An 18,769-nucleotide genomic window follows, 5' to 3' on the forward strand; every position below is an offset into this window, starting at 1 on the left:
TCTGTGGCTCTCAGGTATCACAGACAGAACATCATGCCTGTTGCTTATCCACTTTGTGAGCTGGAATCCACCTTTAGTACAGATGGAGACGAGGTCATGATAAAGTGACACTGCTTCCTCCACCGAAGCCATTGACACAAGACAGTCAGAGTCTTGCTGCTGCCAAAGTTCGTCCAAACACACAACTGACACTCTGTTGTTCACTCACAGTCCATTGCATCTCCACTGTCTCCTTTCAGTGGTCCGTTCACAACCCAACCCAGCATTGTCCTTATTGCATAGGGTCCATTATTAACACTGCGTATGACTTGCAATGGTTCCAAGGCCTTAGAAAGATTTGTCCCTATCAACAGCTCAATCCTTGCCTCAATCTCAGGCAAATTGACATGTTTTAAATGAGGCCATCTCTGAAGATCACTCTGTCTTGGAATGTTCCCCTTGTGAACAGGCATGCACACCTGCGTGTAAGCCTTGGGCAGTTCACAGAAGTGCTCCCCATTCAAGCCAGCTACCTCCAGGCCTGACACAATTTCACTGCTCACAACTTTCTCTTGGCCCATTGTCCGTAAAAGAATATGTACCTTCTTCCCTGTAAGGTCAAGCTTGTGCATCAGAGACTCTGTACAGAATACTGCTGTACTGCCTTGGTCCAAGAAAGCATAGGTGGTGACAATTTTGCTCCCCTTTCTGGATTTAACTTGCACTGGAACTATGGGAAGTTTACAATTGTGATCACCAGCCCCAGTAAGACCACTTGACACCAGAGTGCTGTCCACTGACACCTCTACTTTCCTCTCAGCTAGCTCAGATTCCTTTTCCTTTGGAGGAATGTGAAGTATGGTTGGATGTTTAAGACCACATTTTGCACAGGAAATCTGTTTTCTGCAATCTTTGCTGATGTGTCCAATACACAAACAGCCAAAACAGACACCATTGTCCTTCAAGAAGCCAATCTTCTTTTTATGTGCTCTTTTCCCCAACTGAGGACACAAATCCAATGCGTGACCTCCTCGACAGCAAAGACATGTCTTCCTTTCAGTTTGAACATGTTCCTTCCCTTTGGTTCCAGGTTGAGTTTTGTTTCCCACAGGGGCTACAGTGGTAGCAAAACTAGTTCCCTTAATTCCAGAACGAGATTGTGGATTGTGCTTGCTTACACCTTTGTTTGTTGTCAGCGATGGAGCATCCTGTATGTTTCCAAACACTGGGTCAGTTAAGATTTTCACTTGTCTCTCAATGAAATTAGTGATGTCAATGAATGTAGCTCTCTGGCTGCGCCTTTCTTGCAGTTCACAGGCTACAGTTCTCCAAATGTCCCTAAATGTGTAAGGCAATTTCCTTATAATGGCCAGCATATTGGCAGGCATGTCCAGCTCATGCAAGTATTGCACCTCTTCCATGGCATTACAGCAGCCTCTGAGGAAAAAGCTGTAATCTTGAAGAGATTTCACATCTTCAGTTTTGATCGGAGGCCATGAAAGAGCCCTTTCCATGTATGCAGATGCAACCTTCTGCTTATTTCCAAACTGCTCCTGTAATAAAGCCTTAGCCTTAACATATCCCCTCTCTGGATCAATGTGATGGCAGCTTCTAAGAAGCTCTTTTGGATGACCCTTAGTGTGCTGCTCCAGGAAATAGAGTCAGTCACTGTGGCTCGCAGTGTTCCTTTCCACACCATCCTCAAAAGCCTTCATGAATGCATGATATTTTAATGGATCACCATCAAAAGTTGGTATATCTCGCTTGGGCAAACACGAAAGACATTGCTGCTGTATCAACAGTGTAGTGATTTCATTTTGCTTCCTCATAATGCCAAACATGTTGTTTTGGTCTTCATTTTCTGCACCCATATTTGCATATGACACATTTCCATATTGCATTTGTGTAGTTGCTTGAGCATCATGATACACTGAATGTTGCTAAGGTTCATGGCACCCTACAGACATAGGCTTCAAATGAAAGAACTGAGATGGATTTCTCTCCTCAGGCCTTGCTCCTGTATCCAGGTGGTCACGTTTGATTTCCTTTTGTGACATTTGTGGAATAAATGGATTTGCCTTAGCACTGAGGGTTTGTGTTTTTCCTTGTCTTTTTTCCAAATAAGAATTCATTCCATCCGATTGCTTTGTTATAGAGGTTTTCCTACTTAGGATGCTCTGAGATCTGAACACATTTAGCTTAGCCATGTGTGTTGCAATTTCCTGATCCAGTTGAAGCTACTCCTTCCTTTTACGTAGCCGTTCCTCCTCTTCTTCCAGTTCGTGTTTGTCCTTTAATAATTTTTGTCTTATCTTTAAAGCTGCCAAGTCCGCCTCAGCTTTAAGACGTGCAGAAGAAATACTAGAAGCAGCAGACTTTCTTCCTGTTGCAGAGTTTTGTGATCTGGACACTCTGCTTCCCACATTTGACACACTGTTACTTGGCTTTACATCATCTTGTATATCATCTGTCATGATTATGGATGTAGCCTGCATTATTACTTGAGGTTCATCGGCTATTTGAAGAAAAGACACATCTTCATTGATTTCAACAGGATCAGATTGAACACAACTGTCATTGTGGAGCAGTTCCTCTGGTTCACTCAACCACTGTTCAACATGCTCTTTAAGTGTGTTGCTGTAATTCACAATGCTGGAAAACCATTCATTTTGTTTCCTCTGTTCATCCTCTGGGAGTAAAGGAATCAACATATGTGACATGTTGGCATTTTCACAAAGTTGAATTAAACTCTCTAAAAGGGGTTGTACATGAGAGACATTTTCCCTTTTTTTCATGAATGATTTCATTTGTGGTATGAGCCCTTTAATTTTATTCACAGTCATTTTGCGTTCCTGTTGAAGCTTTTCAATTTTATTCACCAACGCCTTTGCAGTGAGTTGAGCTTTTCTTTTCCCAAACTCCATTTGAGAACTTGCAACACCAGCATTTATTTGACTCATTTTTCCTCTTTTGAGTTCCTTTTCGATGTCTTTTTCAATACATTATTTGTGCATTTAAGGATACATCCACAGACCGAAAGGCAATTCATCCAGCAAACATTTCCACATCAACAGCACAGCGGAAACTTCAAAGAGACCAAGCAGAGATTCCTTATTTTTGCACCACAGTCAGGTTAATGCCAACACTCCGGGTGAGCCACCTCTCAACCGATAATCAATCAGCCAGTTGTCCCCAGCGGACACACGGCAGTGAATATGCAAGCCGCATTCCTTCCATTAATACACAGCTTAATGCGTACAAACACCGGTAAGCCTACCTGGCTTCTGTGGTTGGCTTTAACTGCGGCTCCTGAAGTTGTAATAGTTGACAGCCGGTGCCTTCTTCAGTCATTTACCCCCGATGATCGCTTTGTTTAATCCCCTTCCAATCGATCCTTGAGCCCATGCGCCATCCGGTGATGTTTCTTTTAATGCCGTTTTTTGTTGACAAAAATGGTGCGATTACTGGCAACAATGTAAAAGTCGCTGAGAAGCTGAGGTTGGGCCTTGTTTGCCGTTTGTCTGACACGCTACCAAAAACATTCGCTGAGATCAAAAAATAAGTTTAATAACTTTTATTAATGAAAAGGATCAACTTATTATAACGTGCACAAAATATACTCAAAATAATCACAGCGATCAGATGTAAAACAGCGGTCAACAAAAAATACAACGACCCACTCACCCTCTGTCTCTTTCTTACCAGCCGGCATGCAGGTGAACAGGTGCTTATATTAACTATTGGATACCACCGCCCATATCCATGTGACCTGATTATCAATCACCGTGATCATGCAATAATAAACAAACCAAAATAACCCAAAATATAAAACAAAAAATTACTACTTTGCAATTCATTCAAACTTGAAAATTAATCCATTCATGGCTCCTACAGTAGTTATTATAATATGTATATAGAAGACACATTTTCTTATTTTTAAGATGATGGACTGATTGTTCACCCTCAGATTTCTGTCCAGGAACAGGCCAATTTATTTGCCTGGAGGCATGATGGATCTCAGTGGTAAATGGAAATTTATCAAACTTATCTTAAAATGTCATTAGATTCAATCTGTAGCTGATTTGGCTGATACAGGGACAACCCATGTAGCTCATGATTTTCTGTTCTGTTTCTTAAGGTACAATTACATTAGCCTCTCATCTGACAAAAGAAAGATATGAAATGAGGCGTGCAAGGGGAAGTTGTTATCGTCACTTCCCACTCCCTGCTGAGTTTGGTGCCTCCTTGTGGGGAGTGACAAGGTCCAAGCCTAGATGGGAGATATCATCACTGTACATATTTCCATTTATATAATAATCCATTCAACTTGGGTTGAAGCCTGCACTCCAACATATATCCAATGCACCACTTTAATCATGGTGGTGTATTTAAGCCCTCAGTACTCTGCTCACTCTTTAGCTCCATGCATGCTACCGCACCACTCAGCCAACTCATGGAACAGCTGGGAGTGGGGAGTGACGATACTAACTTCACCTTAGGGGAAGGTAAACTCAGAATCTGCAGGACATGGATGTATTATAAGAGGTGGATAGGGTGCTGCCAATCAGCTTTGCAGCCAATTTTTCCCAGTGGTTACTCGCGGTATTGCTGCGAAAAACACCCCTGCGGCCTAAAAAACATTTTCCCCATAGACCACCATTGTAAATGAGACTTCTATGAAACTGTTGACAAGACACCCTGAACTGCAAACAAGTTCAATTATGGCTCTTTCTGTTGTGAATTTTTGATCCATGCAGGTTTTATATTTATAAAACTTTCCTTGAGCCGAGAAAAGCGATTTAAAAATCTGTGACATTGCCACAATGTAAAGGGCCAGGTGGGGCCAGTGGGAGAAACACTGCTGTTCATATTCAATAAGCTACACAGCACAGAAGCAAACTCGGAAGCTAGGAACTTTTTTTGCTGTATGCGCCAACCGAGCAAAGGAGGGTGGAGGTGGAGCTTTTGAAATTCTACATGAACAACAGTTGCAGTATCTGACACCATATCTTTCAGGTGAGCCATGTGGAAACAGGCATGCAGTAAAAGAGTGAGCAGAGCAGTGACAATTTAAGTACACCACTGTGATTAATTAAGTTGGCTGCCCGAACTAGCTGAAAGACTTTGCTTCAGTTATTATCACTGGTTCGCTTGGTGCTTCCCTCTGGGGAGTGATGAGGTCATAGCCTGGACACCATACATCAGCGCTGTAGTTATTCTACATTCAAATAATAATTCCACGTGAGTTGGTTGACTTGACTGATGTTTTGGTTCTAATGGGGGTAGTAACTAAATATTGAGCTGTGGGATCACATTTGAGAGTGATACTGTGGTTTGCAGCCTGTCAGTGTAATAATGCCCTAAATGGGGTGATGTCACTCTGCTAGAACACTGCAATGATACACTGATCGACCATGCAAATCAGCAGGTGATAGTTGAAAAAGGTGAATGTTGAGTCAGCACAACAGGAAATGTGCCCTTGAATTCGTCAGTTTTTCAGGCTTTAAATGAAATGGAGATCGGACATCTGCAGGTTGGTGCTTGTGTGACTGCACCTTAACCACTGGGTTTGCACATACTGTTGCTTTTCACAGCTGAATGAAACCACTGTGAAAGTAGAAGCCTAAACATGAGACTACACTGATATATCATTTTACATCTAAATCTACATCATCATCTTCTTCTTTTTGCACTGACCTTGTGACTTAAGCATTTCTCTGTGGAGAAGTTTGCACTGTGGGCTATTATAGTCTCACTGGGGAGGACAGCATAAGCAACAACCTGGACCTCTGGTGCCATCTCCGGAGACACTTTCAACTGAAAGGACACTTCCCCCTCAGTCACTGAAAAAGCAAACAAAATGTCATGGTCAACCATATAAACCAACAAACAAATTCAAAGGACATTTACAATTTCAGGTCTTGGAAACTTTCATTCCCTGGACCAAAAAACATGTGTTTTGATTATTTCTAAGTAGGAAATGTGTGGATCATCCATGTATCGGCTAGTTGAAGTGCTATAGATTTAATTAAAGTTCTCTCTCTCTCTCTCTCTCCCCTTGTTTCCTCTGTCTTTCTCCACCTGGTGTATGAAATGAAGCAAAATTCTACTGGATAATATTTTATTATTAAAACATAAAACTGGCTTGAGAGTGTTTCTGCAAATCTGACTTTATGGGTAGATAATTCTCACTTAAGTCATTTTCAAAGCCATCTTTACCTACCAGGTTCCTTTTGCACTGTGACCTTCTGAAGTTCTTGCTTGATGATGGTTCCTCTGGATAAGATCTGGTGGAAATTAAGAGAAACATGAACTGTAAACTTTCCAGAGAGAGCTGGATGTGAGGGAACTTTGTAAGAGCAAGGTGAACTGAATCCTAGTTGTACTTCTGTACTGAAACCTGAATGACTTGGATAACAAAATAATACTCTTGCCGTTCTCTCTCCGTTCTCTCTCTAATCTCTATTATTTTGTTTGCACACCCTTTTCAGTGCATTTTTATAATTGCTTCCACCCAAACCTGTGATGTTGAAGGTAAAAATAAAAAATCAATGTACGAACATGTATGATGTAAACTGTATATATGATTCTTAAACACCACATACCATAAAATTCTTTTGATCATCAACAACAACTGACCCAGACTACAGCACAAGGAACTCAACCTGACTTGGTCTCATCAGTCGATTCCCAAATCTTAACTACAATCATGATGTGTGTCTGCCCCTTTAATTTAAGGTTCTGCTCAACTGTTTGGCAGAACACATTTTGAGTCACTATATCTTATTGAAAAATGTGTTGAACTTCACTTGACTGAGCCATCTCTACCACTTGGTTTAGGTATGCTATGCTAAAAAAAAATTCACTAGATGCCTTTAAATAGTGTGACTTTTCAGTTCGCTTCCTTACAGGAAGTTAGCAACAAATAAGTCGCTCCAGACATGAGGATGAGGAATTTTCAAAGTTAAGCATATTTTTTCGACTCAATTGTTTCAGAGGTCTTACTGAACAGAGTTATGTAACTTGATACAACAAAATAAGTCTAATAAGGGTCAAATAATTTTCTAAAAACATGCTCTACAAAACGGTTTGTTTGTCATGTTATGGTAAAGGTAGTGAAGCTAAACTAATGCAATTAAAATTGACTATTTGCGATGAAATAAAATAACTCTGATCATTCATTGTTGTTAATATGATACATTTTATTCCATTATATATATGCCAAACTAATTTTATAAGTATGAGTTTTTACTGTCTAAAACATGCTTGACTAAACGGTTCAATTATCATTTAGTGACAAAGGTGGTGATGCTAGGAAAATAAATTTACAGTTTTTATGCAATAAAAAAAACTAATGAACATTCACTGTTGTTAATATATTTAATGTTATTCCATTACATATTTGATGAAAAATTTATATCAGTATGATTTTTCACTATTTCTGAGATGTTTTCAAAGTACTGTGAGTATGGCAAATATTTGGAATAAATACGTGGAAATAATACTAGTACTGGTAATACTACCAATTCCATGGTAACAAATTGGCATATGTTGGTATACTAACATATTACTAGCATTATAACAGTTCAAGGTTTGTAATTTTGATTTTTTCTTTCTGTGTTACAGATGACAGATAGACACTAAAACATTTTACGGTGCAAGGCAACGCACTTCTCTGGCCTTTATACCAGAAAATCCTCAAGACTCTGATGCTGATCTGAGTGATGATGATGACCAAATAGAGGATCCTGATTATCAGCCCAAACAAGCAGAAGAGAATGAAGACACTTCTATGTCAAGATGGAAATGTCAGTAATGCAATGTTTTCCTGTGTTTGAAAGCAAACCAACAATACTTCTTATCATACACCAGAAAAAAATGGCTCTAATGCACATTTGTGTTGTTGCACCACCACGCAGATGAGCTAGTCTGATTTTTTTCTTCAAAAAGTTAGCATTTTATTTGACTTTTTCAAATTATTATTATTTTTTATTTATTTATTTATTTATTCGTATTTGTAAATGTATTTGATACTTTACCATGAAGTGACGTCTCAACCGTTTGGTAGAGGCCTATATTAAAAAATACTGACGGGTCTGTTAAAAAAATTTTTTTGATTGTTGCTATTATTGTCTCAAGCATGAAAAATGCAAAGAATTTTTTTTCCATTGCTTTTTTCCAGGGTTAACAGTAGTTTGTAGTCTCAGTTGTTTATCACCAAGTGTACACACACTTTACACCCAGCACTCACCAAACACATCACATCCACAGAGCCCTGGGTCTCTCCTACTATAGTGTATTGGATGGAGATGGGCTCTTCTCTTTCACAGGGAAGTGGTTTCTCCTTCTTCTTCACCTCTAGAAAGCTGACCGTTTTAGAATGAGGAGAAAACGGCCGGACCAAGGACAGAGTGTGTTCTGCTCTCTTATAGTGTGGACTTTGGTATGTTTGCTCCGGGCGTTGTGTCAGGCTAGCCTGGATTGTAGAGAAGAAGTGCTATTAACCAGCTAACAACACAAATGATAAAATATATTCCATTTATTACTAATTATCATTCTTAAAAGATTATTGTCAGAAGCAGCAAGCTCACAAAGAGTCTTTTTAACATTGGCTATCCTGTAGTGATGCCTAAGTTAATGATCCTTTGCTGACTCCCTCCTCTGAACACTGTCCAATTATAGCTTAGCAACAGGCAGGTCTGTCAAGCAAAGTCTCTTCAACATGTTGAAACAGTGTACATAAGACAGTGGTAACAACTCTTACAAGAACTCATAATTTATTGATAAGCACCCACATTATCTCGATTCTACCCATTGACTAATGGGCTTCATAATTGAGTATAGTTTACAGTGAAGCAAAGTTTCCTCACAATTTGCAATGTGTGTTGCAAAAAGATGATGGTTAATGATTTTTGACAATTTTTTCAAAGTTTTTAGTTCAGTATTGCTCAAATTTTTGCTTTTTTATTATAAACTCCATCCACTGATTAATCACACTAAATTTCATGTGCTGACTTGGAAATGAGCCGTGATCATGCTCAGTCAATTGTGAGATATACACCTTTTGAGCTTGTAGTGTCCCCTAGAGGCAGAATGACCTTAAATTTTGCAACAAGGTCAGTACTTTATCGCATAAAATATTGTTTTTGTATTATTTGTGTTCAGTGTAAGTAAAACCAAGTGAATATATTTGGTCTCAGTATATTCTGTGATCAGCGTTTTGTCACAAGAGAGCTAGCTTCTCTCTGTATCTGTTACAGGCATCAAAGACTCTGGAAGGACCTCTACAGTCAATGCAAGGTGAGGGTCACATGACTGATAGAGCCAGTGTTTATGAGATCTACTGGTGACTACATTAAGTGGTGACTGTCAGCTGAAGCGTCGGTGGTTGCTCGTAGTTACGACAGCTGTTGAAAACAGGAAGAGAATGTGTAGCTGTCCCTGTGAATGCCGCATTGTCTATTTTTAATTACATTGTAAAAACATACCTATCTGATTCGTCTTTGGTGTAATGAACCTTTTAACACATAGTGCCCAAAGTTGAGGTGTTCAAATGTAATTGAACAGATAAACATGAAGTCAAATAAAATAATCATATCTTATATTTTGCAGAAAACACTTTGCAGTCAATGACTGGCTGAAGTCTTGGAGCCATAGACATCAGCAGACACTTTGTATCTTCCCTGGTGATGCTCTCCCAGAACTTCACTGCAGCCACTTTCAGCTCTTCCTTGTTGTGGGGTCTCTGCCTTTAGTCTGGTCTTCAGCAAGTAAAATGCAGTTCAGTTAGATTGAGATCAGGGGATTGACTCAGCCAGTTGAGGAAATTCTACCTCTTAACCCTGGTTGCTTTGGCTGTATGTTTAGGATTGTCGTCCAATGAGTTTTGATGCATTTGTCCGAATGTGAGCGCACAGAAGTGTCCTGGACACCTCTGCATTCATCCTGTTGCCTCTGTCTGCAGTAAAATCATCAATAAATGCCAGTGTACCAGTTCCATTGGCAGCCATACATGCCCAAGCCATAACAGAAGCACCATGTTTTACAGGTGAGGTGCTATGCCTTTGGTCATAAGCTGTTCCTTTTCCTCACCACACTTTCTCCTTTCCATCATTTAGATAGAGGTTGATTTTTGTTTCATCAGTCCATAGTGCTTTGTTCCAGAACTCTACTGCTTTTGTTTTGTATGTTTTTGTGAACTGCAACCTGGCCTCTCTGTTTTTGAGAATTACCAGGGGGTTTGCATCTTGTGGTGAATCCTCTGAGTTTGTGGTCATGAAGTCTTCTCTTGATTGTTGACAAGGAAACAATTCTGTCTACATCCTAGAGATCAGTGTTGGACAAGTTACTCAGGAAGTGTAATAAGTTACTTTTTACTTATTACTAAGTAATAAATTACTTTACTTATTACTTGGTATCAAAAGTAATTAGTTACATTACTCGTTACTTTCATTACGAACGAGCGAGCTAGAGAGTGGATGAGGAGAGCACACAGTGGCAAGGAGGAAGCCGGTGAGATCCAATGAGAGGAATAAAACATTATTTTCTGATTGTTTCACTGTGGTTACATATAAACAGGCCCACCCCACAGCTCCAAACAACCCTGCAGAGGTGCGCCGCAACGCCTGATAATGGTGCCACAGCTGCTAAATACACATCATACGTGTACTATGGAAGTAAGGTAAAAAGAAAATAGAAAATAGAATTACCATAGTTTAAATTTTTTTTCCCATGTTTTCATGTGTGAAAAGACTAGGGATGTGCAGAGAAACCAGTATTTGTATAGTGATTTGGAGTTTGAGACATATAAACTTGCGGTGATCAGCCCCTATTACTGGACTAGAATGGAAACTGACATCCACAATTGGGTAAGTTAGAAGGGTCACCCTAATTTACCTCAGTTTTTTACATGAAGGCCTACTTACCAAAACAAGCAATCTGTCAAATTGATTCTTCTTTTTTTAAAACACAAGTACATCATATGTGGGATATCCCATTTCCTACACTTATTGTTTGACCAAAGGCCTATGACATACATAAATTTGATTTTTTTTTTCTTTTTTTTTTTTTTGGCTTCAGGTTGCTCAGTGTCCAGATTGCCAAGCAAAGCGAGCCAGTCTAAAGGAAAAGACAATACAGCCCAACAGCGGTAAGGTTATTTATGCAACTGAATGTCCCTGCAGCTAAATATGCCTACATACCACCTGCTTCCTATGCAGATACTTGATTAACATCCAACCTTTTCAGGTAACTTAACCATTTGAATTGGTTGGGATCAGCCTACTCAAGCTCATTATATCTGAATGCGGTAATCGATACATTTGTGTAATGGTTGATTATACGCAAAGTAGGCAGAGACCTACCCTCTGAAGAATAAGTCTGCAGAGGAGGTGACCAATTGTATTCTTGATTTTGTATACAAATTCGATGCATAGCCATAATGTAAATGCTGACTTCTTTTCTACAAGTGTAATTTAAAGTACATTTCAGACTCTGTGAAACCCTTGGCATCAAAAGAAGCTTCTGTTGTTCTGTTCATGCATCATGTGTCATCTGCAATTAACTGCTTTTTTTTTTTTTTTTTTTTGATTTTCCTTGAGTGTGTCATTTGTTGTATAGATTGTGAAGCCATCTGGGATAAATTTGATTTTGGCCTATTCTGTATGAATAAAATCGGGTTTAAGCTGTTGCGTTACACCATTGTTATTGTCTTGTTGAGTCAGCTGTATAAAGACAATACTCAGATTCCCATATTATGTGGAAAAAGTTGTTGGTCAACTAACTCAACTACTGAAGCTTCATATTAGCTTTAGCTGAACTTGAGAATGCATTTTTACACAGGACCAGGGCTGTTTTATTGTGTCCCCCTTATATTGGAACCACATCAGTAAGAGATCACTTACCTGCTGGTATTAACAAGACAAATGATTACAGCGACCAGTAATTCTGCCAAGGTACATATGGACATATGAGTATTGTATTAAAATAGATTACACAACTTCGAAAGAATTGACAGCTTTTGAAACATTGATGTTACCAAATGTCTCAACTTTGCCCATAAGGAAGGTGTTGATTCACTGGTGGTGTTGCTTCCACTCTGGAGATTAAAAGCACTCCAAATTAAGGGGCATGTTGTGACTGACAGCTTGTTACTCTAGCTTTTGCACCAGTATATTTTACCGTTATCATGTCTGGCTATGCTATTAAAATACCGGAATCGTTGACTTACTGTTAGCTTGATGTCTTTGTCGTAGTTAGTTGTGCTTAATGAGAAAGTGGCGATACCATTGCTGTCAGTAGTGAGGTTCTGTAGTAGAGGTCCTGTGCGTCCTGACCAAGTTTCACTCTCGAACAAGAAGACCAGTGTGTCAGGAATAGGTGTGTTATTGAAGTAAACTGCTTTAACCTGATGAAAACAAAAAGATATAGCACCGAGAATGCACATGGCTTCAGTTACACTGTGTATAAAATCAAAACATCTCTAACATCATAAGTAACATCTCTCACTTACTTTTCCCTCCACATTTGATCCTTTCTCATAAATCTTGGGTGTGTCAATAAAGGACAGCTTTCCAACAACGTAAGAAATCTCCATTGTTTTCCCTTGTGAGTGTGAAGTACCTGTAAGAAAAGCCTCCATGTTAAAATCATGTGCATGTCATATTGTTAAAACATTTTATAAAAACAATAGTTTAGTTATTTTTGGAAAATAATTAAAACTTGCCTGTCCCCTGCTCTTCCACCAAGGCTTTGAGATACAGTTTATCCAGCAGTGACTGTTTTCCAAGTTTAGTAAAAGTGGACATCTCAATCATAAATGTGGCACAGCCATTCTTTCCTGTCTAGATAGAACAAAAATAAATATATAATATTACAACACGAGCAGAATTGTAGCCGTCATCGTTCCACATCGAACGAGACTAAGTGTCTGTATAATATGCTAGCCACTGTGTGAGGCTGCTCTTAAGCACAGCAATGCTCTGAGCAAAATCATTTCGCCAAACCACTGAAGCATCTGTAAACTTCAGAATGTGTCTGTGCAACTGGAAACAGTTAATGTGAACCTATTACTATTAAATTATGCAACCCAAACTAAAGATACATGTGTTGATTTCAAAATGAAGCCCAAAACTCCAATTCAGATTGTAATCGAGGAACAGGTCATTGAAGAGGTTCAGTGCTCCAAATATTTGGGTACTATATAGATCAGTTGAAATGTAGTGGTAACATGACAATCTGCAAAAAGGAGCAGCAACAACCACAAGGTTAACCGGTTTAGGGTTTGTGGAAAGTGAATGTCATTGTTCTACAATTCCATGAAAGAGGCAATTATCTTTACTTGGTTTGGTATTTAACAGAATTTAAAATATCAACATCATGGGGATAACCAGTCAGGGGATCAACAAAGTTTTAGGATTCATCCTCTGGGATCTATGAATGTCTGGTACTGGTAAAAGGATTTATTTGGACTAGGGGATTTAATTACCATGAAGACTTCCAGCTGTACCAGTTATTAACAAGCCACAACATAAACTGAATGCCCCGGTTGCCAACAACACAGAATGCAGGTTTACCTCACACCCATTTAACCACTTAGTAGGGACTCATGAACCAGACATAATACCTCTTGGTAGTAACATTTAGGAAGCACACCTCGCTCAAAGGCGGTGTTGGGCGTAACGCGTTACAAAGTAACATAAAAAAATAATCAAAGGTATACATGCACACTTGCGCAACAATCGCCTGTCCTCTCATTACGTGACTGTGGCTAGAGTTCCGACACACACACACACACACACGTACGGGAGCAAAGACAAAAATGGCAGAGCTGTCTGAACTTTTGAGAGGTGGAGGTATGCACATTACTTTGACAATGCATCTCAGGCGTTGTTGTGGAGTAATGCAAAAGTAATGTAACGAGTGGTGTAATTAATTACCTTTCACAGGGAGTAATTAAGTAAAGTAATGTATTACTTTTTTTTTAAAAGCACTTGCCTCTGCTCTGACTCATCTGGAACAACCCTTGTGCGATGGTGCATTTTCATAACCTCCGCTATTCCTCCCACAGCTGCACACCTACAGCTGTACCAGCAGGTAACAGGCCACAATATACACTAAATGCCTACAGTTGGTGATCCAAGATGGGGTTTAGCAGGTTGGTCTAATTACTCAGGATCGAGTGGAGCAGCGGTAAGGCCTGCATCTTTTCTTCTTGTTGGCAACCACAGGCATTCAGTTTGTCCTGTTGTCTGTTAGTAGCTGGTACAGCCTTACCAGTAATTCAGTTATATTTATGGTATTGTGTCACTGTTATGTACCCATTTTAGGTTTCACAATTCTGTTCAGAAACAATCAATTGATTCTTGATTCAATAAATAGAAAAAGGGGCACTATTTACATCATTAAGAATAAAATACTTTTGTAAATCTGTGAATCCATCAATCATTGCAGCTCTTATGTGAACCATTTTTTCCTCCCAACCCTACTTTTGTACCAGGTTGTAGTTCATGTTAAATATGTGTTGTATATTTATATCTTGTGTTACGTGTATTTTCTTATATTTTGTGTTTTAAGCTAAAGCAACTGTACCTGCTTTGTCTCCCTGTAGCACGGGGGCTGTTCAATAATGGTGATCCATCGATGAAGCACCAGAGGTCGGCACAGCTCAAATTTAACACTGCCTGGCACAGGCTGTCCATAAGTATATCTGATTAGATGGGAAGTTTAATAAAATCACTGCATTGTTACAAAGGGCTCACCAACTCACCAATACAGATTTAGTTTTATATCATAATATGTCATGAGGCAAGTGTATATGTGAGAAAGTCCCACCACTTACATTGCACAGACTTCAGCTTTGATTTCCCCCTCTCCAATGCTTATTTCATCTGATGCATGAACTGTTACATCAAATTTTGGCAAAACTGGGGACAAAATATGGTTGTTATTATTCTTAATTCATTACAAACTGTTGAATGAAAAAAGGAATGTAACTCACCATATTTCTCCACCTTGAATTGGTGATTTATTTTTTGTCCATCAATCCACACAACGACTTTGTAAATTCCTTCACGTGCCTCTGAGTTCAAGGAGTAAGACAGCTGCAATATTTTACCATTGGACGTGGTGTTAAGCCATTGTCCAATCCGGTTGCTTCTAGCATCCTGTTAAATAAATCAATAGGAAGAACACGTATTTACTGAAGGTTGGGGCTGGGCAACAGTGGTGACTTTGCTAATGTTAAGTATCTCATTGACTCAAACATCCCCCAACATCACTGTTAAAGGATAGTTTCAGTTTTTTTTTCAAATCTGAATACAATACTGATGTGCCATTATATACGTGGAGATGGGTCTTAGTTGGTTTAACCATTCTTACTCTCCATATTGAAGCTAATGTAGCTAATAGCTAAAAAGTTATTCTTTTGGAACGTGACTAAACTGTAAGAAATGAGGGTCAAAATCCAGAGTCCTCATTCTGTGCAAATATACAAGTCGAGTGGATATGAGTCGAGTGGATATTCCAAAGTTAATCTGTTTAACAATATTCCCTTTTTTTGCTTCCGTTGACTGAAGTTCCTTGCTGAACTGTGGAAGTTGGAAGCTGGGAACTGGAGTATTTTTGCAATCTGTTTTACAAAGTGTTACAATAAATGTTCATGAATAAACTACCTTATGAAGGAGGTCACCACACTGGGTCTCAAACTCAACTCTGGGAGTGATGTCAAAATTAGGAAATGTGTGTCGTGTAGCAGGTGGATGTGACTCCTCTCATTGAGACCTGCTGATTGACGTAACAGTGAAGCAGAGGACAGAGACTGAGATAGCCATGTAACCAACCTATTGATATTGGTATTTGACATGTTTTTTTTTCTTCCCCCCAAAAAAAATTTTTTTAAATATTTGTGTGAAACAAATAGTCTTAGAAAAAAAAAATATTTGTGCTTTGCCGAATAATGTATTTGTATTTGGGCACACCCCTAGTGCTTCACTCTCTTACATGTGAGTAAAAAGCTGGTTCTGGCAACAAATCTACAAGCAACTACTAGAATGTATCCGTCCGCCACGGCTCAGCAAGGAACGTTCTGGAGAAACAAAAAGAGGGAATTTCATTCTTAACAGTCTGTAACTTTGGAATATATTGACTCGATTCAGCTAACTGAGGTTGCAGAAGCATTATATTACCGTCAGCTGAACTTTGTAATGCATATATTTACACAGAACGAAGGCTGTGGATTTTGACCCTCATTTCTTACGGTGTAGTTGCGTTCAGAGAGATTAGCTTCAGGTCAGTATGGAGAGTAGTAATTGTTACAGCAAAGACGTATTTCTACATACATAATGGTCAGTATTATATTAACACAGCCTTGAAAAAAAACAGAAACTATTCTGAAATATTTATTGTTATCTAAATATTAAATTGGCTCAAAGTGCTCCATACTTTCAGAATCTACTTATAAACCCTGAATGTGAAAACAATATATACTTTTAACACTTTTATCTGTCAAATTATTCAATTCATGACAGCATTTGAACTACCCTCAAATGATCCTTTACATTGTACAAAGATTTCACAACAAAAAAACAGCCTAAAATGGTCTCAGTTTGCATTGGATTGTGGATATTTTCATGTTAACCGCAGTCTTACCTCAATTTCAATAACATTGTACTGTAAAAAGAGAGCACAAAGAGATTTGTTAAAGGGTGGATTGTTATTACAGCTACCCAAATAACTAAATAACCCTGAGGACAGCTCCCCCAAATAAAATCAAACATCAAAGTGCATTTCATTGACATCAGACACAACAAAAATGTTACTGTGCAAAGTGAAGGTTCATATGATGTCCTCATGACTCAGTTCATCAGTCTGTTACAAGGATGTGCCACAATCCAGTTGCAGATTACAGTTTACTATGTTTCCTCTCCTTTCTCTTATCATTAAAAAACTTCCTGTGTTTTACTTGTATCTCACACTTAATTCTTTTTATGTTAATGCAGTTCAATTTTGTTTTGTAAATAACAAATACAAGGATGTTTCGCAGGTTCAAATTTGATTCTCTGCTGCTAAATGTTGCAACATTTGAAACAAGTGTCCTATTTGGAGACCTTCAGCTCATTACATGCAAGTTTACCTAAGAGGGCCCTGGTTGTACTATTGAATCAGAGACTCAACAGCAGCTCTAACACTGAGCTATTTACACAGACTGATTAAACACATATCCCAGGTAAAAGAGCACTACCATCTTTTCACTTTGGTAGGTAACTTCTGTTCAGTTCCACTGCACTAGCTGAAGTGATTAATGGTTTTCACTGGGATACAAATTAAAACTTGCACCATTATCATCCAGTAGTACCTGAACTGTTTTTAATGAGGTTGTGACAGACACTCACCAGCTGATTGGCAGGTCTAAACATGGTGTCCAGGGTAATGACTCTGAAATGTACTGAGAGAAATGCAAAGAGATTACACAAAGCCTTCACAACTCATCTTCAGTGTTTAGGCTGCTGAAATGTATTTCTTTTATCCAGGCAGACATGATATAATTGTCAAAGTTTCAAATGTGACAAAATTAGAGTGAGACAAAAGTTACTAATAGCTTTTCATTATTCATGCTGCTCTGTCTTGCATATATTAACTTGGAACTATATTTATCAAAATCAGTGTGATCAACATCTAGGATCTCAGTTTAGTGAAGTACTGTAGTTGTCTTATCTGTTTAACAGCAGTTCAACTCTTACTTTTTCTTTTGTTATTCCACTTAAGTTTCAAAGGGGGCCTGAAGCCAATACCTGCATGCACTAGGCTAAAGACTGGGAGACTATATACACACACCATGGATATTGTACTTCTGCCAGGAAAGACAACATATGCTATCAAGAATATAGAAGCTTTGTTTGATAAAGACTTGTATGATACATCCTACATTATCTGTTCAAAGTTACCTGTTTGTCCAGGGAGGTAGATTGGTTTATCTGTTTGGACGAATGTCATTGGTTGATAGACTTTGATCATGACTTTCCTGACTTCTTTTGAGTAAAATGTGTCACCTTGTACCTCCACCTCCAATATCTGCACCTCATTTTTCTGCACTAAAGGAGCCTGTGACAGAAATATAGAGACCAGCTAAATTAATCATTAACTCACAAAAATAATAAATCAAAGGCCTCATTATATTCATTTTTGCTTAATCTGAATTTTTTTTTTTTAAATCAGGAGTTAAACATTTTAATGTAATTTGAGGCTAAATATCAATGGTAAAAATACTGGTCAAACATTTAAGTTTCAAATATTAAAAACATTCTTTCGTGAAATAAATGATCAAATGAATCAAAGCCTGTCTTGGGAGGTGACCTGAAACTGAACGCAGGTGTGAAACTCTGTGCCAGATGTCTTCTCAAGGAGGGTTGTGTTCTTGTTTTTGGACATCAGAGTGACGGTCATGACCAGAATCTCATTGGGCTGCACGAGACTCGCACAGAATTTGGTCTCAGCTCCAGCTTCGACAACTGCAGGAATGGTTACCATGTACTGCCTACAGCCACAGAAACATACACACATACAGTAGATACCTTACTGAAACTCCAACCCAAAAGATTATGCTGTAACAAGTTACTACAAATGTACACAATAGACTACATGATTTTAAATGTTCAGACTGTACAAGTAAACTTACGGTCCTGCCACCACTTGACCCACAAACAACCAGCTCAGGCAGACAAACAGTGTCCATGTCCACATCTGAATCCCAGGAAGACCCATGACTGACTGGGGTGAGCCCAAGAGTCAACAT

At 38.8% G+C, this 18,769-nt stretch overlaps 1 protein-coding gene across 1 annotated transcript in view; it reads right to left on the reverse strand.

Moving 5' to 3' along the window:
• LOC122983817 (alpha-2-macroglobulin-like) overlaps positions 1–18,769 on the reverse strand; it is a 58,596-nt gene extending 39,827 nt beyond the window's left edge. Inside the window, 14 exon segments of the mRNA XM_044353944.1 lie at positions 5,677–5,822; positions 6,203–6,266; positions 8,231–8,455; positions 12,209–12,385; positions 12,491–12,600; positions 12,704–12,821; positions 14,569–14,686; positions 14,819–14,903; positions 14,978–15,143; positions 16,627–16,647; positions 17,370–17,422; positions 17,922–18,078; positions 18,331–18,511; positions 18,653–18,769. Coding sequence (XP_044209879.1) covers positions 5,677–5,822; positions 6,203–6,266; positions 8,231–8,455; positions 12,209–12,385; positions 12,491–12,600; positions 12,704–12,821; positions 14,569–14,686; positions 14,819–14,903; positions 14,978–15,143; positions 16,627–16,647; positions 17,370–17,422; positions 17,922–18,078; positions 18,331–18,511; positions 18,653–18,738 — 1,707 coding nt within the window. The 5' untranslated portion in view covers positions 18,739–18,769.

This window comes from Thunnus albacares, chromosome 6, assembly GCF_914725855.1.
Source record: "Thunnus albacares chromosome 6, fThuAlb1.1, whole genome shotgun sequence".
In the NCBI taxonomy this organism is placed as follows: domain Eukaryota; kingdom Metazoa; phylum Chordata; class Actinopteri; order Scombriformes; family Scombridae; genus Thunnus; species Thunnus albacares.